The 27,598-nt window shown below is 47.6% G+C and overlaps 1 protein-coding gene across 10 annotated transcripts in view; it reads left to right on the top strand.

The window, feature by feature from the left end:
- The window catches only part of depdc5 (DEP domain containing 5, GATOR1 subcomplex subunit), a 231,917-nt gene extending 204,626 nt beyond the window's left edge, over positions 1 to 27,291 (top strand). For all 10 annotated transcript variants that reach the window (XM_068055365.1, XM_068055368.1, XM_068055369.1 and 7 more), the window contains 3 exons: positions 9,869 to 9,929; positions 19,710 to 19,792; positions 21,430 to 27,291. In XM_068055365.1, the coding sequence (XP_067911466.1) occupies positions 9,869 to 9,929; positions 19,710 to 19,792; positions 21,430 to 21,725 (440 nt within the window). In that variant the 3' untranslated portion in view covers positions 21,726 to 27,291. The remainder of the gene's footprint in view (positions 1 to 9,868; positions 9,930 to 19,709; positions 19,793 to 21,429) is intronic.
- Positions 27,292 to 27,598: the final 307 nt, after the last annotated feature.

Below are 27,598 nucleotides of genomic sequence, written 5' to 3' on the forward strand. Positions count from 1 at the left end.
AACAGACAACCCTATCCTTAGGGGTGTTACTGCTTTCTGGAACAAAGTGGCCAGGTAACTTTCTCCCTTCCTGATGTATCACAGTGCCTGCAACTTGGCCTCCAGCTCAATGACTCTGAGCCAAAGCTCCTCAAGCCACAGACACTACAGATGTGGTTGCCATGGATTACCATGGCATCCAGGAGCTCCCACATACTGCAGCTGCAACACATCACCTATCCTGCCATCTAAACTGTGTTAATTTAATTTAATTTATTTTTTCTTAATTAATTTACAGTTCCCCTCCTTACCAAACTCCCTCACTTACCAAATTCCCTTCTTCACACTCTGTGCCCACCAGCCGCACTTAGTATGGCAGGTCCTACAAAATGTAACCACATCCTTGTGGATTTGAGGCCAGTACAAGTGTTGGTTTATCTGGGCCTGGGTCTTTCCATGTGCCCTGCCATAGGGACTTCATGGGCAAGCCTCAAAATTTACCTAAGATATTTATGGGGGAACTACAATTTGTTGGATCACTGTCCACTCCTCCTCTGCAGGTTGCTGTGGAGGTCTCCATTTTCTCTTTATTACTCCATTTTTAAAGTAATAACATTCAGGCATTTTCTTTGCCTGTCTCAGAACAGGTGATCTGCTCTATTCTTTTTAAATCGGTCTCCCTGCTGGGCTTCAGTTACAGAGGGCCTACTATATACCTGAAATAAAAACAGTAAGTGCTGGAAATACTCATCAGGTCAGGCAGCATCTGTGGAGAGAGAAACAGAATTAATGTTTCAGGTCTGTGACCTTTCATCAGAGCTGTGTTCGTGGGGAGGCGGTGGCGTAGTGGGATTGTCACTGGACTAGTAACCCAGAGTCCCAGGGTATTGCTCTGGGGACATGGGATCGAATCCCACCATGGCAGAAGGTGGAATTTGAATTCAATTAATAATCTGGAATTTTAAAAAAAGTTAGTCTAATGATGGTCATGAAACCATTGGCGATGGTCATAGAAACCCACCTGGTTCACTAATGTCCTTGAGGGAAGGAAATTTGCCGTCCATACCTGATCAACATGTGACTCCAGTCCCACAGCAATGTGGTTCACTCCTAACTGCCCTCTGAAATGGCCTAGCAAGCCACTCAGTTGTATAAAACCACTACAAAGTTGATAAGGAGTGAAACCGGACGGACCACCCGGCATCAACCTAAGCATTGGAAACGACAACGGCAAACCCAGCCCTGTTGACCCTGCAAAGTCCTCCTTACTAACATCTGGGGGCTTGTGCCAAAGCTGGGAGAGCTGTCCCACAGACGAGTCAAGCAACAGCCTGACATAGTCATATTCACCAAATCATACCTTACTGACAGTGTCCCAGACACCGCCATCACCATCCCCGGGTATGTCCTGTCCCACCGGCAGAACAGACGCAGCAGAGGTGGTGGCACTGTGCTATACAGTCGGGAGGGAGTTGCCCGGGGAACATCAACTCCGGACCCCATGAAGTCTCATGGCATCAGGTCAAACATGGGCAAGGAAACCCGCTGATTACCACCTACCGCCTTCCCTCAGCTGATGAATCAGTACTCATCCATGCTGAACACCACTTGAAGGAAGCACTGAGGGTGGCAAGGGCGCAGAACATACTCTGGGTGGGGGACTTGGATGTCCATCACCAAGAGTGGCTCGATTGCACCACTGCTGGCCGAGTCCTAAAGGACATAGCTGCTAGACTGGGTCTGCGGCAGATGGTGAGGGAACCAACAAGAGAGAATAACATACTTGATCTTGTCCTCACCAATCTGCCTGCCGCAGATGCATCTGTCCATGACAGTATTCGTAGGAGTGACCACCGCACAGTCCTTATGGAAACGACGTCCCATCTTCATATTGAGGATACCCTCCATCGTGTTGTGTGGCACTACCACCATGCTAAATGGGATAAATTTCAAACAGATCTAGCAAGGCAAAACTGGGCATCCATGAGGCGCTGTGGGCCATCAGCAGCAGAATTGTACTCAACCACAATCTGTAATCTCGTGGCCCGGCATATCTTCCACTCTACCATTAGCATCAGACCGGGGAATCATCGCTGGTTCAATCAAGAGTGCAGGAGGGCATGTCAGGAGCAGAACTAGGTGTACCTCAAAATGAGGTGTCAACCTGATGAAACTACAAGCCGGGACTACTTGCGTGACAAACAGCATAAGCAACGTGTGATAGACAGAGCTAAGTGATCGCACAATCAACAGATCAGATCTAAGTTCTGCAGTCCTGACACATCCAGCTGTGAATGGTGGTGGACAGTTAAACAACTAACTGGAGGAGGTGGCTCCACAAATATCTCCATCCTCAATGATGGGGGAGCCCAACACATCAGTGCGCTGAAGCATTTGCAACAATCTTCAGCCTGAAGTGCCAAGTTGATGATCCATCTCAGCCTCCTCCTGAAGTCCCCAGCATCACAGATGCCAGTCTTCAGCCAATTCAATTCACTCTGTGTGATATTAAGAAACGACTGAAGGCACTGGATACTGCAAAGGCTATGGGCCCTGACAACATTCCAACAATAGTACTGAAGACCTGTGCTCCAGAACTTGCCGCGCCCCTAGCCAAGCTGTTCCAATACAGCTACAACACTGGCATCTACCCTGCAATGTGGAAAATTGCCGAGGCATGTCCTGTACACAAAAAGCAGGACAAGTCCAACCCGGCCAATTAACACCCAATCAGTCTACTCTCGATCATCAGTGAAGTGATGGAAGGTTTCGTCGACAGTGCTATCAAGCTGCACTTGCTTAGCAATAACCTGCTCGCTGACGCTCAGTTTGGGTTCCACCAGGGCCACTCAGCTTCTGACCTCATTACAGTCTTGGTTCAAACGTGGACAAACGAGCTGAACTCAAGAGGTGAGGTGAGAGTGACTGCATTTGACATAAAGGCAGCATTTGACAGAGTATGGCATCAAGGAGCCCTAGCAAAACTGAGATCAATGGGAATCGGGGGGAAAACTCTCTGCTGGTTGGAGTCATACCTAGCACAAAGGAAGATGGTTGTGGTTGTTGGAGGTCAATTATCTCAGCTCCAGGGTATCACTGCAGGAGTTCCTCAGGGTAGTGTCCTAGGCCCAACCATCTTCAGCTGCTTCATCAATGACCTTCCTTCAATCATAAGGTCAGAAGTGGGGATGTTCGCTGATTGCACAATGTTCAGCACCATTCGCGACGACTCAGATACTGAAGCAGCCCGGGTCCAGATGCAGCAAGATCTGGACAATATCCAGGCTTGGACTGATAAGTGGCAAGTAACATTTGTGCCACACAATTGCCAGGCAATGACCATCTCCAACAAGAGAGAATCTGACCATCTCCCCATGACATTCAATGGCATTACAATCGCTGAATCCCCTACTATCAACATCCTGGGGGTTACCATTGACCAGAAACTGAATTGGACCAGCCACATAAATACCGTGGCTACAAGAGCAGGTCAGAGGCTAGGAATCCTGCGGCAGGTAACTCACCTCCTGACTCCCCAGAGCCTGTCCACTGTGTACAAGGCACAAGTCAGGAGTGTGATGGAATACTCTCCACTTGTCTGGATGTGTACAGCTTCCAACAACACTCAAGAAGCTCGACACCATCCAGGGCAAAGCAGCCTGCTTGATTGGCATCCCACCCTCAAACATTCACTCCCTCCACCACCGACGCACAGTGGCAACAGGATGTACCATCTACAACAACACACAAAGGCTCCTTAGACAGCACCTACCACCTAGAAGGACAAGGGCAGCAGATGCATGGGAAAACCACCACCTGCAAGATCCCCTCCAAGTCACCATCCTGACTTGGAACTATATCGCCGTTCCTTTACTGTCGCTGGGTCAAAATCCTGGAACTCCCTTCTTAACAGCACTGTGGGTGTACCTACCCCACATGGACTGCAGTTATTCAAGAAGGCAACACCTTCTCGAGGGCAATTAGGGATGGGCAATAAATGCTGGCCTAGCCAGCGATGCCCACATCCCATGAAAGAATTTAAAAAAACCTTCACTTTTAACAAGCTCTCTGTGGAAAGGTCATGCCTTTATCCAGCATTAAAGATTGAGTGGCCCCTGTATCTCTGAAGAGGATAATGGACTTGCCTTTCCATTTAAAACAGAATCCTGGTAACCCTCAGGAATTTCTACTGTTTGTGCCACATTTATGGCAGTATTCTTTGAGGGGTCCATCACCATGGGTAGGGCCACAATCCTATCTGCCTTACTGCCTGCTGGGGCACCCTTTTCTAGGCTAGCCTTGTAAACTCCCACAAAACTCACTGGGTTCAGCTTCAATCTCCAGTAGTCAGCTTTCACATGCCCTTCTTTGCTATAGTGGGAACACATGGGTTTGTGGAACACATGGGTTTGTGGAAAACATTCCAATCCTCTACACTTCCTTTCCTGACTGGTGGAGGGCTCCCTGTGTTCTCACTCTTAGTTTCCTTTTCACTAGCACCCCATCTTTTCTCTCTCTCCCACTTTCTGTCCTTCCCGGACCTCTGGGGATTGCCGTGGAAGGATTTTCCTTGATGAAAGGATTAATGGATGAACTCATAATTGTCTGCCATTGTAGCAGCTTCTCTCACCCTTGTGCTCCTTTGTTCCTCAATATGGGTCTTTACATTGATGGGAGTACTGTTTTTAAATTCTTACAATAGAATCATCTCTGTCAAATTTTCATATGAGTGGTCTAATTTGAGAGATCGTATCCAGTGATCGGAAGCTATGTGTTTAACTCTTTTAACTTCAATAAAGGGTTGGGGATTTCTAAACTTTTGCCGATAGGTTTCAGGGATTAACTTGTATGCATTTAAGATAGCCATTTTAGTATGTTCGTAATCGAGGGAGCTTTCTTCTGATAACATGGAATGTACTTTGAGCTCTACCCACCAATTCATCTTGTAAAAGGAAATTCTTCTAACCATTTTAGCCTGGTAGCTATTTTCTCAAAGGAGATAAAATAGGACTCGACCTCTTGCTCATTAAATTTTGGCACTAATTGTGAGTGTCTCAAAACATCAAAGCTTTGCTCCAAATTGGGGATAATATTTGAATGGCTGGTGGCATTCTCACTTTGTGCTTGCAGCCTGTCTAACTCAAACTGTCTTGCTGCTGCCTCTCTTTGCATCTCTCTTTCCCCTGTTTCCTTTTGAAACTGCAATTCCGCTTTTGGCGTTTCCAATTGAAGTCTAGCTAGGGCTCCCTCTTCAGTTTCAGATTCCATGCCCATTCCTTCTGGTTCTGGGATAATAAAATGACTTCCTAGATTCTTAAGGATCTCAGGTTTCTTTGTTTTTTGCTTGAAAGTGACTCCCATCTGGGTAGCTATAGCTTTTAATTATTCAATACTTAATTGATTTAATGTATCGTAGGATACTTCTCCATGCTCTATAAACACTTTGACATCGAATGTAGCCATGTCTTTTGTTTTTAGGACCGTAGAGAAAAAAAAGAAATACGAGAAAACCTGCCTGTTTAATGTTTACAATTTTAGGAATCAATTTTCCTCCCATTTCCGAATCTCTCGTATAATCTGCTGTTTCAGAAAACCGGACAAGCCCCCAATCTGTTACGGACAGGTGGGCACTGATGTGGGTGACTTCCACTTTCCACTTCTCAACTGACCGCAGATAGTGTTTAAACAATTGTTTTAGTCTAAGTGTTTTAAGGGTCAAATCAATAGACAAATTACAGGTTTTCTTGTAGGTTTAAAAAAAATATATATTTTTACCCGGTAACCAAAAAATATTCGCGACTTCACCCACTCATGCATTCACACACACATACACACACACAAGAAAAGATAGAGAGTAGAGTGTTAGCATGAAATTAGAGCCCAATTATTGTAAAAGAGTTTGTTGTTTTCAGAAAACTTTTAGAAGCTTTTTGGGTGGAAATCTTTCTGCTGCAGACCTGAATCATCTTTGTCTTGAAAAGGATAAAATGTCGCCAGCTTCTCATGGTTAAGCCTCAATCCGAAGTCGATGGTTCATTTTCTGAGATGGGGAGTTGCAAAGTCACCTTGAAATTTCTCTGCTGCAGTAGTTAAAAGTTATCAGCAGGACTCATGCTTAGTTGGAACTGTCTCACAGCTGTTCTGGCTGTTCTATCTATCTTTCTCCGGAGAGATACCTATTAAGATAGAAACTTGTCAGGTTGGGTTGTTACCCCGACAGTGCTGCAGGATATGGGAACCATTTTTACAAGATGGTATCTGAATGTGGTCCATTTTGATAAATAGGTGTTATTTCACACCTATTATTTGGGCCTTGGCTTCGGAGTCAGTCTGGCTGCAAAAGTCTTTGTTAGTTCCATTCCAGCAGATAGGAGTTGTTAGCATGGAATGGATTGTTCTTCCATTTCAGTATGTTTTCCACAAAGCTAATTCAGACGTGGATAATGGATTTCGTCTTCAACAGCCAAACATGTTTATTGACCGTACAGGAGGTGTCACCTTCATTTTGTCTGTGGCATACATTAGAGGCCTGCTACCTGACCCGAAGCCGACGGGACCCGACGACGTGTCAGGTTCGGGTCGGGCCAGGCCCATTCTCCGGGGCTGGCTTTCGGGCTCGGGTTGGGTCGGGCCGGGTCCAGGTCTAGTCGGGTCGGATCGGGCTGGACACGCGCAGTAAGTTCCTCTCTGATAAGAGTTTAAAGTAAAAGAACTTACCTGAGCTGGGAGTCCGGGACGAAACTGAGTCTGCGCAGTGAGTGAGTGACATCACTAAGATGTCATTGCGCATGCGCTGCAGGTTCGGTGTCAGGAAGGTAAGTAAACGGATCGTCGGGTTGGGCTTAGGTCAGTTCAAGTCGGGGCGGGTTCGGGGCAAAATGACGGGGCTCTGGTCGGCAATGGTTCGGTCAGGTTTGGGTTGGGTTTTTTTTCCCACCTAAAGCAGGCCTCTAGCACGCATATGTCCATTTTTTTGTTCAGTTCATAAGTTGACTTTTATTTCATAGTTCCTCCAGTTCATTTCATATTTCATCATTGTTCTCTCCATGAGCGTGACACCCTTTGAAAGGGACAAGAGGAACTGGAGGATACCCAGCACCTGTTGAACTGTACCCAGCAATGGGACAATGCATTCAGGACTAGAAGAGAGAAACGTGTGTCATTTTTCTATTTTACACACCAGCCGACCTTGGGCCTCTCCAGGTGAAATTGCCTGTTGGTGCAGCACTCGAAGCAGGGTTGAGGCACCCCAAACTCAGGGTATATATAAGTTCTGAAGAAGGGTCTCTGACCTGAAACGTTAACTCTGCTTCTCTCTGCACAGATGCTGCCAGACCTGCTAACTATTTCCAGCATTTCTTATTTTTATTTCAGGGTATATAGGCCCCATCTATGTATATTTAAAAAAGAGACTGGTACTTTTTTACCTCTGCATTCAACTGACTTTTTGCCCACCCATTTTTCTCCCCTTGTCTTGAGACTACACCTGCAGCTGACCCCAAGCTGTCTACATCCCACTTGCCCTGATAGAAAAGTAAAATTTGTTGTGTGCCCAGGTAACAAGCAGAGAACCTTGCCTGATTATTTCATAGAGTCATTCCGGCACAGAAGGAGACCATTCGGCCCATTGAGTCACTGGCTGCTGTCTGTAGAACAATCCAGTCAGCCCCATTCTCCCGATCTAACACTGTAGCCCTGCAAGTTTATTTCCGCCCATCCACTTTCTTTTTGAAATCATTGATCCTCTCTGCTTCCACCACCCTCTTAGGCAGTGTGTTCCAGGTCATTACCACTGGCCGTCTAAAAAATAAAATGCCCTTCCTCATATTCCCCCCTGAATCTCCTGCCCAAAACCTTAAATTTGTGTCCCCTAGTCCTTGTACCGTCAGCTAATGGGAACAGTTTTTCTTCATCCACCTTATCCAAACCTGTCATAATCTTTACACCTCTATCAAATCTCCTTTGCTCCAAGGAGAACAACATCAGCTTTAGCTTGTAGCTAAAATCCCTCATCCCTGGAACCATTCTGGTAAATCTCCTCTGCACCCTCTCAAAGACCCTCACATCCTTCCTAAAGTGTGGTGACCAGAACTGGACGCAATTCTCTAGTTGTGGCCTAACCGGAGTTTTATAAAGGTTCAGCATAACTTCTTTGCTTTTGTACTCAATACTTCTGTTTAAGAAGCCCAAGATCCTATATGTTTTGCTGATCACACACTCAATATGTCCTGCAACCTTCAAAGATTGATGCACATGCACACCCAGGTCCCTCTGTCCCTGCACACTCTTTAGAACTGTGCCATTAAATCTGTATTGCCTCACCCCATTCCTTCTGCCAAAATGCATCACCTCACACTTCTCTATATTAAATTCCATCTGCCTCTTGTCTGCCTATCCTATCTATGTCCTGTTGCAGTTGATTGGTGTCATCCTCCCTGTCTGCCATACCTCCAAGTTTGGTATATTTAAGTCAGTTAGATATATCAAAAAAAAAGCAGTGGTCCCAGCACTGACCCTTGGGAACACCACTGTCTGTCATCGTCCAGTCGGAAAAACAATCATTCACCACAACTTGCTGTTTTCCGGTTTTCTATCCTTAAGCCAATTTTTTTATCCAAGCTGACACTGGCCCTCCTATTCCATGAGCCTCAATTTTGTTAACCAGTCTTTTATGTGGTACTTTGGCAAACACGCTTCTTAAAATCCATATAAACTACATCCACTGCATTCTGTTCATCAACCTTCTCTCTTACTTCAGCAAAAAATTCAGTTAGATTAGCCAAACACAGTCTGCCTTTTATAAATCCATGCTGGCTCTCCTTAATTAATTCAAACCTCTCCAAGTGCATGTTAATTTTTACCCTGATTATTGTTTCTAAAACCTTACCAACCACAGATATTAAACTGACCAGCCTGTGGTTATTAGGAATGTTCTTACAAGGGTGTCACGTTTGCGACTTTCCATTCCTCTGGAACCTCCCCATTTCTCAGGAAGATTGGAAGATTATGGCAAGCCCTTCCGCTATCTCCAAACCCACTTCCCTTAGCAACCTGGAATACAAACCATCCAGATCAGGCAAGTAATCCACTCTTAAGTACAGCCAGCCTTTCCAGTACATCCTGCCTATCAGTTTTCACCCATCCATTACCTCTACCGTCTCCATTTCTACCGATTATTTTGTCAGCATTTTCTTCCTTCGTAAACACCAATGAAAAGTATTCTAGCCTTGCCTTGCTCCTAGAGAGTCATAGAGAGATACAGCACTGAAACAGGCCCTTCGGCCCATCGAGTCTGTGCCGACCAACAACTACCCATTTATACTAATCCTACATTAACCCCATATTCCCTACCACATTCCCACCATTCTCCTACCACCTACCTACACTAGGGGCAATGTACAATGTCCAATTTACCTATCAACCTGCAAGTCTTTGACTGTGGGAGGAAACCGGAGCACCCGGTGGAAACCCACGCGGTCACAGGGAGAACTTGCAAACTCCGCACAGGCCGTACCCAGAACTGAACCCGGGTCGCTGGAGCTGTGAGGCTGCAGTGCAAACCACTGCTCCACTGTGCTTCCCCAAAGCATAAATCACCCTTTTTATCCCTAACAGGCCCCACCCCACCTCTTACTACCCGCTTCATATTTACATGCCGATAGAAGAATTTTGGGTTACCTTTCATGTTAACTGCTATTCTATTGTGGATTGACAGAACACGTTGGGGATAATGGGACCAACAGGACATGTTGGAGAATTGCCCCTTCTGATATACCAGTCAGTTGGGTTTGGTGATCAATTCCCTCACTATACCAGGTTTCTGAGGAGACACTTGTGCCCTTGCCACAATGTTCTGTGTTTAATCTCACTGCTCTGTTTGTTATTCTAGGGTTCGAGCCTGAGACGTACTGGGATCGGATGCAGCTTCTGCAGGAGGCTATTCTTGCCAGGTACTGTACTTCAGGATACTTGCCAGGTTGCCATTGTTACACACAGAAGGGTTTTAAGTGGGAAATAATCTTTGCCCATATGTACAAACAGCAATAGTTGAAATTCTCAACCTACATGGGACAAGCACTTTAGTACAATATCTCTGACCTAGAGTCATTTACTGCACAGAAGGAGGCCATTCAGCCTATCGACTCCATGCCAACTCACCACGGAGCTACCCAGTATTTGCAAAATACTTTGACAGACAGGATTTTATTTGGCTGGCTGGGTGACTGCTGGTCTGTGCCTGTGGCCCTGCAGAACAGGACACGAGGAGGCTGTTCACAGCTTAAAACATTGACCTCACACATTATAATCAGAGTTACCATTATTCACAGGGCAAGCCTGCTCAATCCCCATAGCCCTGAAGGTCTATTTCCTTCAAATGCCCATCCAATTTCCTTTTGAAGTCATTGATTGTCTCCACCTCCACCACCCTTGTCTCCAGTGATGACCATTTAATTTCTTTTCCTGCCCTACCACCTTTCGATCTTTAAATTATTTCGTCCATCCCCCCAATAATGCACCAGTTCCTCAGCCTGAAGATAAGCAGGCAGTGCCACGCTGTAACCATTAGAGGGTGCATGAGCTTGTCTTATTACAGTTACAAACCTTCTTTATGTGAGGCCTTCATCACGTCAACACATCTTCACCCAATGCATTACTGTTTGAAGTGCAATTTGCTTGTTGTGCAGCCAATTTCTGATGTCCCCTGTGTAAATTTCCACTCGGTACCAAGCTGGTATCATGGGCTTGCCCTGTGAATCATTGTAACTCTGACAAACGTGTTAACATTTACCTTCGACAAGTCATTTGTGAAGTTAATCTTATTTTGTTTTATTATAATGTGTGAGGTCAATATTTTATGCTGCAGAACAGCCCCCTCGTGCCCTGTTCTTCAGGGACACAGGCACAGAGCAGCAGTCACCCAGCCAGCCAAATTAAATCTTGTCAGTCAAAGTATTTTTTAAATTAAGTGGTGCTGGAGTTTGAAGCAGTGAGCTCACTGAATGCATTAAGGGGCTGGAGATGCTGGGATTTGTGCCTTAGAATTAAGGCACAGTAGCAGTGTCGTACCTCAGTTCGATCGGAAGTGGTGTGAGACAGTCTGTTCTCGCCAGCTCGGCTTCGCACTGGCTGCTGTACGATCAGCTGGTGTTCTCACACTTGATTTTCAGTGTTAGTAGCAAATCATTGTCCTGTCTGTACTGTTTAACAATGTGCATTTATATAGCCCCTAAAACATCCCAAGCCACTTCACAGGATTGTTATGAAACAAGATTTGACATTGAGCCACAAAAAGAGACATTAGTACAGATGACCAAAAGCTTGGTCAAAGAGGTAGGTTTTAAGGAGCATCTTAAAGGAGGAGAGAGGGGCAGAGAGAGGGAATTCCAGCACTTAGGGCTCAGGCAGCTGAAGGCATGGCCAATGGTGGCGCAAAGAAATTGGGGATGTTCAAGAGGCCAGAATTGGAGGAGTGCAGAGATGTAGGAACTTTGGAGGAGGTTACAGAGATGAGGAGGGGCAAGACCATGGACTGGCATTCAGATGGCAGTGAGTAATCCCTGGTGCACAGGGCATGCTGCCCCAACCAGAGAGAAATACCAACCCTGCCGTTAAACTTGGTGCTGTCAGCTTACAGCATTCTACAGTGCCAAACTGGTGTATCAGGGCCATAGGACTATAGTGTAAAGTGCAGCTGTTGAGGGTAAATTGCTGGCAATGCCTGTAACATTGTACTTAATAAACTCTAGATGATGTAACCCTTGGGAGCCGAGTTACCACTACTCAGGATTACCCCAGAGTCTCTAGGAATTAACCTCCTGGCACTGCTGCAAGCAACCAAGGCAAGCAATCATAGTACAATTAAAAAATAGTTTCCTTTTGTTTGCTGTGCACTCATCCCCTCGATACTTACCGTCCCCTCTCGGCATACTGCTTCCAGAACTCTCCCTTTCTCTCGAACTCATCCACTCTAGAACTATTTCCCTCTCTCTAGAACACACTCTCTCTCTCCAACTCTGCCCACTCGAGAACTCACTCTCCCCACATCTCTCTCTCTCTCTCTCTCCAGAACTCTAACTCTCTCCAGAACACCCTCTCTCTCTCTGTCCGGAACTCACTCACTGACTCTCTTTCTCTAGAACTCTCTTTAGAATTCTCTCTCTCACTCTCTCTCTCCAGAACACTCTCTCTCTTTCTCTCTCTCTTTCTCTCTCTCTTTCTCTCTCTCTCCGGAACACTCTCTCTCCAGAATTCCCTCCCTCTCTCTTCACAACTCCCTCTCTCTCTCCAGAACACACTCTGTCTTGAACCTCCTCTCTCTCGAACTCCCTCTCTCTCGCTCTCTCTCTCTCTCTCCAGAACTCTCTCTCTCTCTCTCTCTCTCTCTCTCTCTCTCTCTCTCCAGAACTCCCTCCCTCTCTCTCTCTCTCTCTCTCCAGACTCCCTCTCTCTCTCTCTCTCTCTCTCCAGAACTCTCTCTCTCTCTCTCTCTCTCTCCAGAACTCCCTCTCTCTCTCTCTCTCTCTCTCTCTCTCTCTCTCTCCAGAACTCCTCCTCTCTCTCTCTCTCTCCAGAACACCTTCTCTCTCTCTCTCTCTCTCTCTCCAGAACACCTTCTCTCTCTCTCTCTCTCTCTCTCTCTCTCTCCAGAACTCCTTCTCTCTCTCTCTGTCTCGAACCTCTCCCCCCCCCCCCCCTCGAACCTCCCTCCCCTCTCTCTGTCTCTCGCTCTCTCGAACCTCCCCTCTCGAACCTCCCCCTCGCTCTCGAACCTCCCCCCCATCTCTGTCTCTCTTGAACCTCCCCCCTCCTCCTCGAATCACTCCCCCCCCTCTCTCTCGAACCTCCCCTCTGTCTCTCTCTCTCAAACCTCCCCCCTCTCTCTCTCTCTCTCGAACCTCCCCCCCTCTTTCGAACCTCCCCCCTCACTCTCTCTCTCTCTCTCGCTCACGAACCTCCCCTCTCTCTCGAACCTCCCCCCTCTCTCTCTCTCGAACCTCCCCCCTCTCTCTCTCTCTATCTCGAACCTCCCCCCTCTCTCTCTCTCGAGCCGCCCCCCTCTCTCTCTCTCAAACCTCCCACCCCTCTCTCTCTCTCTCTCTCTCGAACCTCCCCTCTCTTCCTCCCTCGAACCTCCCCCTCTCTCTCTCTCGAACCTCCTCCCCCTCTCTCTCTCTCTCTCTCGAACCTCCACCCTCTCTCTCTCTCGAACCCTCTCTCTCTCTTTAACTTCCCTGCCCCCCCAAACCTCCTCCCCTCTCTCTCTCTTTCGAACTTCCCCTCTCTCTCTCTCTCTCTCTTTCGAACTTCCCCTCTCTCTCTCTCGAACTTCCTCCTTCTCTCTCTCTCTCCCCCTTTTGAACTTCCTCTCTCTCTCTCGAACCTCCTCCTCTCTCTCTCTCGAACTTCCTCCTCTCTTTCTCTCTCTCTCTCGAACTTCCTCCTCCCCCCCCCCTCTCGAACCTCCCCCCCCCCTCTCGAACCTCCCCCCCCTCTCTCGAACCTCCCCCCCCTCTCTCGAACCTCCCCCCCCCTCTCTCGAACCTCCCCCCCCTCTCTCGAACCTCCCCCCCCCTCTCGAACCTCCCCCCCCTCTCTCGAACCTCCCCCCCCTCTCTCGAACCTCCCCCCCCTCTCTCGAACCTCCCCCCCCCCTCTCTCGAACCTCCCCCCCCTCTCTCGAACCTCCCCCCCCTCTCTCGAACCTCCCCCCCCTCTCTCGAACCTCCCCCCCCCTCTCTCGAACCTCCCCCCCCTCTCTCGAACCTCCCCCCCCCTCTCTCGAACCTCCCCCCCCCTCTCTCGAACCTCCCCCCCCTCTCTCGAACCTCCCCCCCCTCTCTCGAACCTCCCCCCCCTCTCTCGAACCTCCCCCCCCTCTCTCGAACCTCCCCCCCCTCTCTCGAACCTCCCCCACCCCCCCTCTCGAACTTCCGCCCCCCCCCCTCTCGAACGTCCGCCCCCCTCTCTTTCTCTTTCTCGAACCTCCCTCTCTCTCTGGAACTTGCTCTCTCTCTGACCTCTTCTCTCTCCCTCTCTCTCTCTCCCTCTCTAACCTCTCTCTCTCTCTCAAATTTCCTCTCTCGAACCTCCCTCTCTCTCTCTTTCTCGAACCTCCCTCTCTCTCTCTTTCTCGAACCTCCCTCTCTCTCTCTTTCTCGAACCTCCCTCTCTCTCTCTTTCTCGAACCTCCCTCTCTCGAACCTGCTCTCTCTCGAACCTGCTCTCTCTCGAACCTGCTCTCTCTCCCTCTCTCTCACTCTCTCTTACTTCCTCTCTCTCTCTCTTTCGAACTTTCTCTCTCTCTCTCGAACCTCCCCCCCCCTCGAACCTCCCCCCCCCCCGAACCCCCTCTCTCTCTCTCTCTCTCTCACCCAAATGTCGCTTCTCTCACTCTCTCCAGAACCTCCTCTCTCTCGAACCTCTTCTCTCTCTCTCTCCCTCTCTAACCTCTCTCTCTCTCAAACTTCCTTTCTCGAACCTCCCTCTCTCTCTCAAACCTGCTCTCTCTCGAACCTCTTCTCTCTCCCTCCCTCTCTCTCTCACTTCTTCCCTCTCTCTCTCACTTCCTCCCTCTCTCTCTCACTTCCTCCCTCTCTCTCTCACTTCCTCCCTCTCTCTCTCTCTCTCTCTCTCTTTCGAACTTTCTCTCTCTCGCTCGAACCTCCCCCACCCTCTCTCGAACCTCCCCCCCCTCTCTCGAACCTCCCCCCCATCTCTCGAACCTCTCCCCCCCTCTCTCGAACCTCTCCCCCCCTCTCTCGAACCTCTCCCCCCCTCTCTCGAACCTCCCCCCCCTCTCTCGAACCTCCCCCCCTCTCTCGAACCTCCCCCCCCTCTCTCGAACCTCCCCCCCCTCTCTCGAACTTCCCCCCCCCTCTCGAACTTCCCCCCCCCTCTCGAACTTCCCCCCCCCTCTCGAACTTCCCCCCCCCTCTCGAACTTCCCCCCCCCCTCTCGAACTTCCCCCCCCTCTCTCGAACTTCCCCCCCCCCCTCTCGAACTTCCCCCCCCCCTCTCGAACTTCCCCCCCCCCTCTCGAACTTCCCCCCCCCCCTCTCGAACTCCCCCCCCCCTCTCGAACTTCCCCCCCCCCTCTCGAACTTCCCCCCCCCTCTCGAACTTCCCCCCCCCTCTCGAACTTCCCCCTCCTCTCGAACTTCCCCCCCCTCTCGAACTTCCCCCCTCCCCTCGAACTTCCCCCCCCCCCTCGAACTTCTCCCCCCCCTCTCGAACTTCCCACCCCCCCTCTCTCGAACTGCCCCCTCCTCTCTCGAACTGCCCCCTCCTCTCTCGAACTTCCCCCCCCTCTCTCGAACTTCCCCCCCCTCTCTCGAACTTCCCCCCCCCTCTCGAAATTCCCCCCCCTCTCTCGAAATTCCCCCCCCCCTCTCGAACTTCCCCCCCCTCTCTCGAACTTCCCCCCTCTCTCGAACTTCCCCCCTCTCTCGAACTTCCCCCCCCTCTCGAACTTCCCCCCCCCCTCGAACTTCTCCCCCCCCTCTCGAACTTCCCACCCCTCTCTTTCGAACTGCCCCCGCCTCTCTCGAACTTCCCCCCCCTCTCTCGAACTTCCCCCCCCCTCTCTCGAAATTCCCCCCCCTCTCGAAATTCCCCCCCCTCTCTCGAAATTCCCCCCCTCTCTCGAAATTCCCCCCCTCTCTCGAACCTCCCCCCCCTCTCTCAAACCTCCCCCCCCTCTCTCGAACCTCTCCCCCCCATCTCGAACCTCCCCCCCCCTCACTCGAGCCTCCCCCCCCCTCACTCGAGCCTCCCCCCCCCCTCTCGAACCTCCCCCACCCCCCCTCTCGAACTTCCGCCCCCCCCTCTCGAACTTCCGCCCCCCTCTCTTTCTCTTTCTCTTTCTCGAACCTCCCTCTCTCTCTGGAACTTGCTCTCTCTCTGACCTCTTCTCTCTCCCTCTCTCCCTCTCTAACCTCTCTCTCTCTCTCTCAAATTTCCTCTCTCGAACCTCCCTCTCTCTCTCTTTCTCGAACCTCCCTCTCTCTCTCTTTCTCGAACCTCCCTCTCTCTCTCTTTCTCGAACCTCCCTCTCTCGAACCTGCTCTCTCTCGAACCTGCTCTCTCTCGAACCTGCTCTCTCTCGAACCTGCTCTCTCTCGAACCTGCTCTCTCTCGAACCTCTTCTCTCTCCCTCTCTCTCTCTCTCTCTCTTACTTCCTCTCTCTCTCTCTCTCTTTCGAACTTTCTCTCTCTCTCTCGAACCTCCCCCCCCCTCGAACTTCCCCCCCCCCCGAACCCCCTCTCTCTCTCTCTCTCACCCAAATGTCGCTTCTCTCACTCTCTCCAGAACCTCCTCTCTCTCGAACCTCTTCTCTCTCTCTCTCCCTCTCTAACCTCTCTCTCTCTCTCAAACTTCCTCTCTCGAACCTCCCTCTCTCTCTCAAACCTGCTCTCTCTCGAACCTCTTCTCTCTCCCTCTCTCTCTGTCTAACTTCTTCCCTCTCTCTCTCACTTCCTCCCTCTCTCTCTCACTTCCTCCCTCTCTCTCTCACTTCCTCCCTCTCTCTCTCTCTCTCTCTTTCGAACTTTCTCTCTCTCGAACCTTCTCTCTCTCTCTCTCTCTCTCTCTCGAACCTCTTCTCTCTCTCTCTCTCTCTCTCTCTAGAACCTCTCTCTCCCTCTCTCTCTCGAACTTCCCTCTATCTCTCGAACTTCCTCTCTCTCTCTTTCTCGGACCTCCCCCCCCCCTCTCTCTCTCTCTCGCTCTCTTGAACCTGCTCTCTCTAGAACCTCCCCCCTCTCTCTCTAGAACCGCCCCTCTCTATCCAGACCCTCCCCTCTCTCTCATCTCACCTCCCCTCTCTCTCTCTTTCTGTGTTGAACCTCCCTTCTCTCTCTCTCTCGCTCCAAACTCCCCCCCCCCACCCCCCCGCCCTGTCTCTCGACCCTATCTCTCTCTCTAACCTCCCCTCTCTCTTTCGAACCTCCCCTCTCTCTCGAATCTTTCTCTCTCCCTCTCTCTTTCGAACCTCCCCTTTCTCTCTCGAACCTCCCCTCTCTCTCTCTCTCGAACCTCCCCCCCCTCTCTCGAATCTCCACCCCCCCTCCACTGAACCCCTCTCTCTCTCAAACCTCCCCCTCTCTCTCTCTCAAACCGCCTCTCTCTCTCTAATCTCCCCCCTCGCACTCTAGAGAAGGGGCTATACTCGACCTCCTCTTAAGAAAGTAGGATGGACAGGTGGTTGATGTGTCAGTGAAGGAGCACTTTGGGACCAGTGACCATAACTCTATTAGCTTCATGATAGTTATGGAAAAGGATAGGACTGGTCCTCAGGTTGAAGTCCTAAATTGGGGGAAGGCTAATTTCGATGGCATCATACAGGAATTCTCAAAAGTTGAATGGGAGAGGCTGTTTACAGGTAAAGGGACGTCTGGCAAGTGGGAGGCTTTTAAAAGTGAGATAGGAAGAGTTCAGTGCCGACATGTTCCTGTTAGATGGAAGGGCAAGGCTGGCAAGTTTAGGGAACTTGAACGTCCATCGCCCTGCCCTCGTCAATCCTCTTGGTCACCTCCTTGGTTGACGAGGGATATTGAGGATCTGGTCAGGACAAAGAAGGAGGCAGCTGGGATCGAGCGAGTCCCTCGAGGAGTATAGGGGATGTAGGACTACACTTAAGAAGGAAATTAGGAGGGCGAAAAGGGGCCATGAGATTTCCCTGGCAGATAAGATAAAGGAAAATCCTAAAAGATTCTATAAGTATATTAAGAGTAAAAGGGTAGCTAGGGAGAGAGTAGGTCCCCTTAAGGATCAGTGTGGCAATCTATGTGTGGAGCCACGGGAAATGGGCGAGGTCTTAAATGAATATTTCTTGTCCGTATTTACCGTGGGGAAGGTCATGGAAGCTAGTGAGTTCAAGGGAGGGGACAGCGATATCCTGGAGCATATCAACATTACAAAGGAGGAGGTGTTGGAGGTTTTGAAGCGCATTAAGGTGGATAAATCCCCAGGGCCTGACCAGGTGTACCCTAGGATGCTATGGGAAGCAAGGGAGGAGATTGCTGGGGCCCTGGCAGAGATTTTTGTATCATCGTTAGCCACGGGTGAGGTACCGGAAGACTGGAGGATAGCTAATGTTGTGCCTTTATTTAAGAAGGGCAGCAGGGATAAGCCAGGAAACTATAGGCCGGTGAGCCTTACATCAGTGGTGGGAAAATTATTGGAAGGGATTCTGAGAGACAGGATTTATATGCATCTGGATAGGCATGGTCTGATCAGGGATAGTCAGCATGGCTTTGTGCATGGGAAATCATGTCTCACGAATTTGATTGAGTTTTTCGAGGAGGTGACCAAGAGGATTGACGAGGGCAGGGCAATGGACGTTGTCTACATGGACTTTAGCAAGGTCTTTGACAAGGTCCCGCATGGTAGGCTGGTCCAGAAGGTTCGAACACATGGGATCCAGCGTGAGCTAGCATATTGGATACAAAATTGGCTTGGTGATAGGAGGCAGAGGGCGGTAGTGGAAGGTTGTTTTTCAGATTGGAGGCCGGTGACCAGTGGTGTGCTGCAGGGATCGGTGCTGGGCCCTCTGTTGTTTGTCATGTATATTAATGACTTGGATGTGAATATAAGGAGCATGATTAGTAAGTTTGCAGATGACACCAAAATTGGTGGTGTAGTGGGCAGTGAAGAAGGTTGTCTAAGGTTACAACAGGATATAGATCAACTGGGAAAGTGGGCAAGGGAGTGGCAAATGGAATTTAATGCCGATAATTGTGAAGTGATGCGTTTTGGGAAGTTAAACCAGGGCAGGACATATATAGTGAATGGCAGGGCCCTGGGGAGTGTTGTTGAGCAGAGACACCTTGGGGTGCAAGTACATAGTTCCCTGAAAGTGGCAACACAGGTAGACAGGGTGGTGAAGAAGGCGTATGGCATGCTTGCCTTCATCGGCCGAGGCATTGAGTACAAGAGTTGGGACATCATGTTGCAGTTGTACATAACGTTGGTTAGGCCGCATTTGGAGTACTGTGTGCAGTTCTGGTCACCGCACTACAGGAAAGATGTGAGTAAGCTGGAGAGGGTGCAGAAAAGATTCACAAGGATGTTGCCTGGTTTGGAGGGCTTGAGTTATAAAGAGAGATTGGATAGGCTGGGTCTGTTTTCCCTGGTGCGAAGGAGGCTGCGAGGGGACATGTTAGAGGTATATAAAATTATGAGAGGCATAGATAGGGTAGATAGCCAGAGTCTGTTTCCCATGGTAGGGGTGACTAAAACTAGAAGGCATAGATTTAAGGTGAGAGGGAGGAGGTTTAAAGAGGATCAAAGGGGTAAATTTTTCACACAAAGAATAGTGGGTATTTGGAGTGAGCTGCCTGAGGAGGTGGTGGAGGCAGGAACAGTAGCGACATTTAAGAGGCATCTGGACAGGTACTTGAATGAGCAAGGCATAGAGGGATATGGAATTAATGCAGGCAGGTGGGATTAGTATAGATAGGCATTATGGTTGGCATGGATGCGGTGGGCCGAAGGGCCTGTTTCTATGCTATATGACTCTATGGCTCTCTCTAGAACTCTGAGAAACGATATTTCTCTGGAGTAAACATTGCAATATTCTTACTGTCACCCGCTGTGATCAGCTAATTCAAGACAAACCAGCCTAGTCTGTGGGGCTCAGCTGCACATTGTGACAGCCTGGCCATTCGGGAAGGCCAGGTTTTTTGCTTTCTGCTTGCAATTATCTTTCTTACTTATCTCCCTCCTCCAGGTTTGGTTTTGTCCAAGACAAGTACACTGCCTCAGCCTTTAACTTCCCTGCAGAGAACAAACCGCAGTACATTCATGTCACAGGTGAGTGCTGGTGTAGGAATTCGGTCCAGGTATATTCATGTAGTGCTAGTTACAGGTGCCAGTTACACAGGTGCTGAGCCTGTAGCCGATGGGAAGTGTGCTTTCTCACCCATCTAGAAGCTACTTTGTCCTGCAAGACACCCAAAGCCTCCTGCATGAGCTGGATTTACTATTCTCCATTTTACATTTGCAGAAATGAAGGAATTTTTTATATTTTAAAAGTAACTTTTTTTCTCTTCTCTTCATTGTTTCCCTCTAGTTATTTTCTCCCTTCTTAGTTACCTGCTCTGTGTTCCCCAGCTGAGAGAGTCTGTGAGCAATCCTCTGCCTCTGTGTAACTAACCACTGCGAGGTGTGCAGTGGGGACTCGGTTCTCGGCTATCGCCCCCTTCACTGAGGGGAAACTGCTGGGAGTTTCAGCTGTGCATGGGGAGCTGCTGGTGTGAGTCCATAGACTCAGCTCTCCTGTGGAGAATCTGCTGGTGTTTGCTCAGCGTCTCAGCTGTGCAGTGGGGAATCTGCTAGCATGGGTGCTCAGAGACTCCTGACTTGGGGTCAGGCTTGATTAGTAACTGGAAAAAATTAATGGCTTATCTTGATGAAAATGATGATACAAAATTCTGACATATCCCGAGGTTTTTCTTCCCAGCAGCACCCCCGCCCCTGTCCCTCCCCCTGCCCCGCCCCCGGCAAAGACTGAAGCCTTGGAATTACGCTGTTAGTATGTGGACTGTTAAATCGTTAATAAGCTGTTGTTTTATCCTCTGTTTAACGGAGATGTTAAGTTTTAATATCTCGTTACCAACAAAAAAAAGTTACAAAACAGATGTAAAATACTGCAGATGCTGGAAATCTGGAACAAAAACAGAAAATGCTGGAAATTCTCAACAGGTCTGGCAGCATCTGTGGAGAGAGAATCAGAGTTAATGTTTCAGGTCAATGTCCTTTAATCAGAACTGGAAGATATTAGAAATGAACTGCTTATAGCAATTAATGAGCCAGTGAAAGAGCAAAAGAGAAGTTCTGTGATAAAGCTGAGTACCAGGAATGATCAAATGGTAAAATCAATGATAGTGCAAGGCAAAAGGGAGTGGTAATGAGACAAGTATAGAAACAAATGGGTCCAGAGAAATGGGACTAGATAAATTGCTTTTGCAGAGAGCCAACACATTCTCAATGGGCTGAATGGTTTCTGTGTTTTGACCATTCTAGGATTCAGATGAGGTGTAAATGGTTACAGCACAATGACAAGGAAATATGGAAAAAATCTCAAAGCAAGCGGGTTGCCGCAGCCTTGGAATGTGGCAGGTGGGTAGACCCCAGGGGTGCAGACCACCCTGCCAACCATGTACCAATGGGGGATCCCCAGCCCACACCTCCACTCCTAATGGCTCTGATGTGGCCATCCTTCATTACCAGCATCTGCTGTCCAAGAGCAAATGGGACCAGTGTTTGAGGGCTAATGATGTTGCAAATCATAGAGAGCTCTAAGATTTTGTTCACTGATCATAAATAATGTTAAGACCATAGTGAGAAGTATAAGATGCAGCCTTTGATTTGTCCCTGATATGGACAGTGTTTCATCTGTTCAGGCAACCCGTTAATTCCAGGTTGATATTTTTCTTTGCTTACCCCAGGTACAGTATTTCTTCAGTTGCCATATTCCAAACGTAAGTTCACCAGCGGCCAACAGAGACGGCGGAGGAACTCCACCAGCTCCAGCACCCAGAGCCTCTTCGGTGAGGAGAAAATCGGCTACAACTGGGCCTACAACACCATGCTGACCAAATCCTGGAGATCCAGCGCCACAGGCGATGAGAAATTTGCCGATCGTTTGCTAAAGGACTTTAACGACTTCTGCTCCAACAGGGACAACCGTCTGGTCAACTTCTGGGAGAGCTGTCTGGAGAAAATGCATTCCAGTGCACCCTGAGAGGGAGACCCAGAATAGAACGGGTGGGAAAAGCAGGGAATCACGGTCAGGGTCATTGTCCATGTAAAACTAGACATCTAGTTGGTGACACATGGGTCTATCCTTTGCCCATTGGAAGCACATTCAGTAACCATTGTATGCTTGAGTCAAATTGTAATTCCATGTGACGCTAGCCTGCAGTGCCACTTGCACTCCCTGACTCATTGCCTCAGTGCCTCAGCTATGAGTTTTCCCAAATGATGATTCCTTTATCCACCCAATTCCCTATATACCCTACTTGGCCTTATCCACACGTCTGGTCACATTGACTATGAATCCAGATATTATCTCAATTTCAGCTGCCCTGACAAACGCCTGGCCTGGAATAGTTAGTGAATCTGGTTGGGCAGAGTAGGACATGAGTTCCTGGGACTCTGGGCAATGAACATTGGAAAGGGAGTGTGGAGAAATCGAGAAGAGGAAGGGGCTTCATTTTGCTGATGCTCCTTCATTAAATTGCATCATCCAGTCAAATCTCTTCATTAACAAACTCCTCTCCCAAACCCACTAGCTGTCGTCAGTTTCTGAGGTTTTTCTTAATTTCAAACCTTGGTTAGATGAGCTCTTTCGAATAACTGACCTCAGTCCCTACACTTTGTAACCATGTGCCTTTGTCTGTGTTGATATGTCAAGTCCAGATAATGACTAACTTGGTTCTTCTATTGAGTATTTATTTAAGCTGTTGTGTATTGAATTATTTCCTTCAGTTTTGTTTAGAAGGGAATGGAATGGCACAAGGCTTCATGTAGAGCAGAATGTTCCAATGGAATTTAGAAATATCAGCTTGGCCACAAGTGGTCATGAGCAAACCTGGCCAAGGTGCTGTTGTACAGCACAGTCCTGTTTGTGAGGAGTACAGTTTTGGCCACTTTCTGAATTGTAACGCATCTCCGGTGTCCGACCCATACAGGGACCCTACACGCTGTCTACCATTTCATTAGGTCTTTCATTCATTGATTTCTCATGGCGTTTTGCTTACATTTCCAAAGCGTTCTTCTGCTCTCCTTCCCCTCCCCAATATCCACACGCTACTCCAGGGTCTGTATTCTCAGCTGGTTTGATGAAGCGGGTGGGATAGGGGGAGAATGCTGAGTATAAGTGTATAACTAGGATTCTGCACAAGACAGGGCAAGAGGAAGGTTTACAGACCAGGCTCTACTGAATGAATCCCAATCACTTCTATTGAATGAACCCCGAAACTGAACTCAATCAGCTCCCTTCAAGGGATTTGTTAATTCGCATAATTTTTACAATATATTATATTCATCTACACTCCTCAGTCAGCCAGGTTATGCAAACAAGAAAATTAAGGCGACAAGCATATCACATCCTTCCTGCGCAGAATCCCACAAGTGTACAAACCCTGTCCCTCCTGCATGGGATCCCTCCAAGTGTACAAACTCTGGCCCTCCTGCACAAAGTCCCACGAGTGTGCAAATCCTGTCCCTCTGAATGTGTAAGCTCCATCCCTCTTGCAGAAAATTTCCTGAGTGTGTAAACCGAGCCCCTGATGTGCAGAATACCTACGAGTGTGTAAATCCAGCTCCTCCTGTGTCGAGTCCCTGCAAGTGTAGAAAGCGGCACGTGTGTTCCACACCATCCTGGAAAATAGATGATGTTGAACCATGAGGGGCAGACATGGCACAACATTTATTGAGCATGTTTTTCACGTGTAGACTGTACAGTACCTCAGTATCAGGGCAAGACGACTATGGAAATTGTTTAAGCCACTTTAATGTTGTGCAATTATAGCGTGATGTTCTTAATTCCTCGCCTCAAATTATTACCACTGCCTGTGAGCAACCTGTAACTCTCAGTACATCCACTTGGTGTTTGACTGTACCTGTGGAGTTGGCAGTTAGTAATACGGGCATGATTTGGGCCATTGTCTCCATCTAGACTGGTTCTGAGCATGTCCAAGTACCTGACTCAGCTCGAGAGAGAGAAACAAGCACCACTAACATTTCCTCAGCTTTCTCTTCAAAATTTATATTTGCAAATAAAAAGCAAAAAGACCTTCAGCTTTATTTTTTACAGTTTTTGTAATTCTGTACAGAAGATTGTCATTAAATCACCAGAACAAGATTAAAATATCTCACGAATAGACTTCCAGTCTCAGTAAATATTCATGTGATTTTTTTTGTTCGTTGCTTTGAAATTTTAATCACAAAAGCAATGGAAGCCTGACATGAGGAAACATAGGTGAGACCTTCTCCTTTAAGACATGGTGGCGTAGTGGTAATGTCACTGAACTAGTAATGGAGAAGCCAAGATTAATGCCCTGGGGACATGGGTTTTTTCAGTAATGTCCTTTAGGGAAGGAAATCTGCCATCCTTACCTGGTCTGGCCTACATGTGACTCCAGGCGCACAGCAATGTGGCTAACTCTTAACTGCCCTCTCAAATGGCCTAGCAAACTGCTCAGTTGTCAAGGGCAATTAGGAATGGGCAATTAATGCTGGCCTCGCCAGTGACGCCCACATCCCATGAAAGAATAAAAAAAAGATATTCAAAACCTGCAAGCTTTAGGTCACCTGTCCTTGTATCTCCTAATGTGTCTTGGTATTAATATCCGTTTGATTACGCTCCTGTGAAGCATCTTGGGACGTTTTACTACGTTAAATGCACAATATAAATACAAATTGTTGAGCTGGGTTGTACTTCTATGTTGTGCCTTGACAAATAAACAGAAAATAGAGCAAATGCACAGCAGGTCTGACCCCATCCGAAACTGAAAAACTGGTTGATATTTCAGGGAGACCCTTCCTCAGAATTTGCAAAGTCAGGAGGAGAGCACCTTCATAGAGCAACCAAAACAAAGGCGGGGCAAAAACAGCTCAAGTGGTAGTTATGCCACCTACTTTCACAAAGAGATTGCTGACGGGTTTAATAAACTGTAACTAGATTTTAAAATGGACCAAAAGTAAAACTGCTCACTATCCAAAGGATGTCTCAAGCTCTTGCTACCAGTCGGTAGCACTCTCACCTCTGAGTCAGAAGGTTATGGGTTCAAACCCCAAACCAGAGACTTGGGCACAAAATTTAGGCTGACACTCCCAGTGCAGTACTGACGGAGTGCTGCACTGTCAGAGGTGAAGTCTTTTGGATGAGATGTTAAACCGAGGTCCCATCTGTTCTCTCAGGTGGACGTAAAAGATCCCATGGCACTATTTCAAAGAGCAGCAGTCTCTCCAATGTGTCCTGGCCAATATTTATTCCTCAACCAACATCATTAAGGTATCATCTAGTCATTGTCGCATTGCTGTGCATTGATTGGCTGCTCTGTTTCCTACATTACAACTGTAACTGCACTTCAAAAAGTACTTCATTTATTGGCTGCAAAATGCTTTGGGATGTCCTGAGTTCATGAAAGCTGCTATATAAATACAAGTCCTTTTACTTTCTTTCCATTCTCAGATCTTCTGCTCTGCCAACTGCTCCACTTTGGGAATTGATAAAATAGCAACTGAGCTGCAATATTAAAGTTCCATGCGTTCAAGCTAACTTGAGGTTGTTTTGGAGCCTGTATTCCAAATAAATCCGATTGGGAGACATTACTGGGATTGTACAGCAGGTCAAGCATCTTTTCCTTTGCCACAGGAACCTTTTCCTCTTTCCACATTTCCCATGCTTCCAACCCCTCTCTGCTATTCTACTGTTAGCCTGTATACCTCCTCTGGACCCATCTACTCTTTCTTTAATTGTCCCATTATCATTCTCTGCTGCCTTGCATCATTATTCTATTTGTCATTTAATCACTCCTGTCCTCCAATCACTACAGATCTCCCCTTGTTCTACCCACTAACCCTCCCCCACCCCTCACCCATAATCACCACCTTTTACCTTGCCTCTGTACTTGCTTAAAACCTGTTAGATTTCTAACTTTTCCCAGTCCTTATGAAAGGTCATCAACCTGAAACGTTAACTCTATTTCCCTCTCCACGGACGCTGCCTGACCTAGTGAGTGTATCCAGCATTTTCTGTTTTAATTTATCTTCAAAAAAAGTTAACTTTTCAAGTGAACAGTTTCTGATTAGGCTGGCGAAGCCCCTTTTTCAGGGACTGTATAAAGGCAGAAAATAGAAAGCATTGTGAATCCGACTTGAAGCAGGAAATTCCAGACGCACACAGCAGATCAATTGGTATCTGGAAGGGTCCTGAACTCGGAGGTGACCGAGGCTTTGGATAACTATCAGAAGCCTTGATTCCAGTAGAAAGGGCAACAAAAGTAGCTTTGGCATTTCAAAAACAAACTGAACCATTGACAAGTTGGGGGATTTAAATCCTGCACTTGTTGGCTAAAGTTTGACTACTGCTGCTGTACTAACACAAATCAGCTGGTTCAGTACTGGCAGAAAACACAGTCACTGTGCTAAGATCTGCTCCAGTGTGCCAACAGCTGCCAGGCAGCATAACCTTTGAACTGTGTTTGGGGCAGAAATGGGGTTTTCTGTGGAACCAGGAGATCAGCTGACATTATGGGGGGAAGATTATTTTTGGTTCATGTTATGCTATCTTGTGTCCAGATTAAAATGGGATATGCACAGTTATACTAGAGAGTGCGGAGAAGAATATAGAGAATTCTGAAAATTCATGTTATGGGTTCAAAATGTTTAAAGTAAGCAATAAATGTGACTAATAACTATTATATTTTCATAACCTGCTGTTCCAACTGCTTGCTTCTTGGAATTAACACTATCTTATGTTTACATACAAAAATATGTAAATTGTGCAATTTCACATTGATTCCATTCTCACTTATCCATCAGGCAATGTCCTGCTCCTGAATTTATGCATTCAGTTCCCAGAATCATCCCTTCCTTGTATCTTGCCTGTCCCCCTCACTGTTTGATATTCTAAGCTGTACCTTGTTAGATTCCCAACCATTGTAGGGAAAAGGCTTAAAACAATCCAAGTATGAGAAGCAAGTTTCTTTTTAGCTGGTGGGAGGGGAGAAGAGGAGACTATCTCTTACTCTGTATTCCTTTGGTTGTGTCTCTGGTCACCATATTTCCAAGTGTATAATCGGAACAAGGACACTGTGCGCTTTACACAGAGTTGTGTGGGAATTACATGGAAACAAGGCTGTTTGTCCCAATTGGTGTTTAATGTCCTTCAGGGAAGGAGACCTGCCAGTATCACCCACATTCTGAGAGCAAAGTTTTTAAGTCCTCCAGGTGAACCTAGTCCTATTCCCATGTGCCTGCTCCTCCTTCAAACACCTAGGAACTGGAAACTCCCATTAGTCTCAACAAGACTGGTCAAACCCACCTCCACACCACATTCCCTCAATCCTTTCTCCAGAAACACACTCGATTGTTTCTTGAACCTAGTCAGACTGCTTCAATCATCTTAACCCTGGTAACTTATTCATAGCCTTATTATGCTTTAGGTGAAAATGATGAATACAGTCAGACCCAACTAATCCATAAATATTTGGGAAATCAGAAATTGAGTAATTTTTGTTCTATAACAATGTGTTAATGAGCCATCAAATTCACTGTCACAATGTTTTAATCGAACTCAGTTGGTACCTATATAAAACATTTTAAATAATTTATTGGTTAAAGATAGATATATGTTGCTGTCTTGACTCTCTGTTATAGTGCCAACAAAATGACTAGTATCTAGGCACAGCTGCTGTTTCATGTAAAAAGACAACTTAGAAAACCATTGTCGGTCACACAAAGGGTGAATGGGACTGAATGTTCTCGATCCCTGATCTTTCATTCTAAATCAGGTGATTATGTCCATACTTGTTAGTTTCAATGTGCGTGCCTGTTAATGGTATAGTCGCGATGTTTGTGCCTCACAAAGTTTCAGACTCAATACCT

This window comes from Heterodontus francisci, chromosome 23 (genome assembly GCF_036365525.1).
Source record: "Heterodontus francisci isolate sHetFra1 chromosome 23, sHetFra1.hap1, whole genome shotgun sequence".
Classification (NCBI taxonomy): Eukaryota; Metazoa; Chordata; class Chondrichthyes; order Heterodontiformes; family Heterodontidae; genus Heterodontus; species Heterodontus francisci.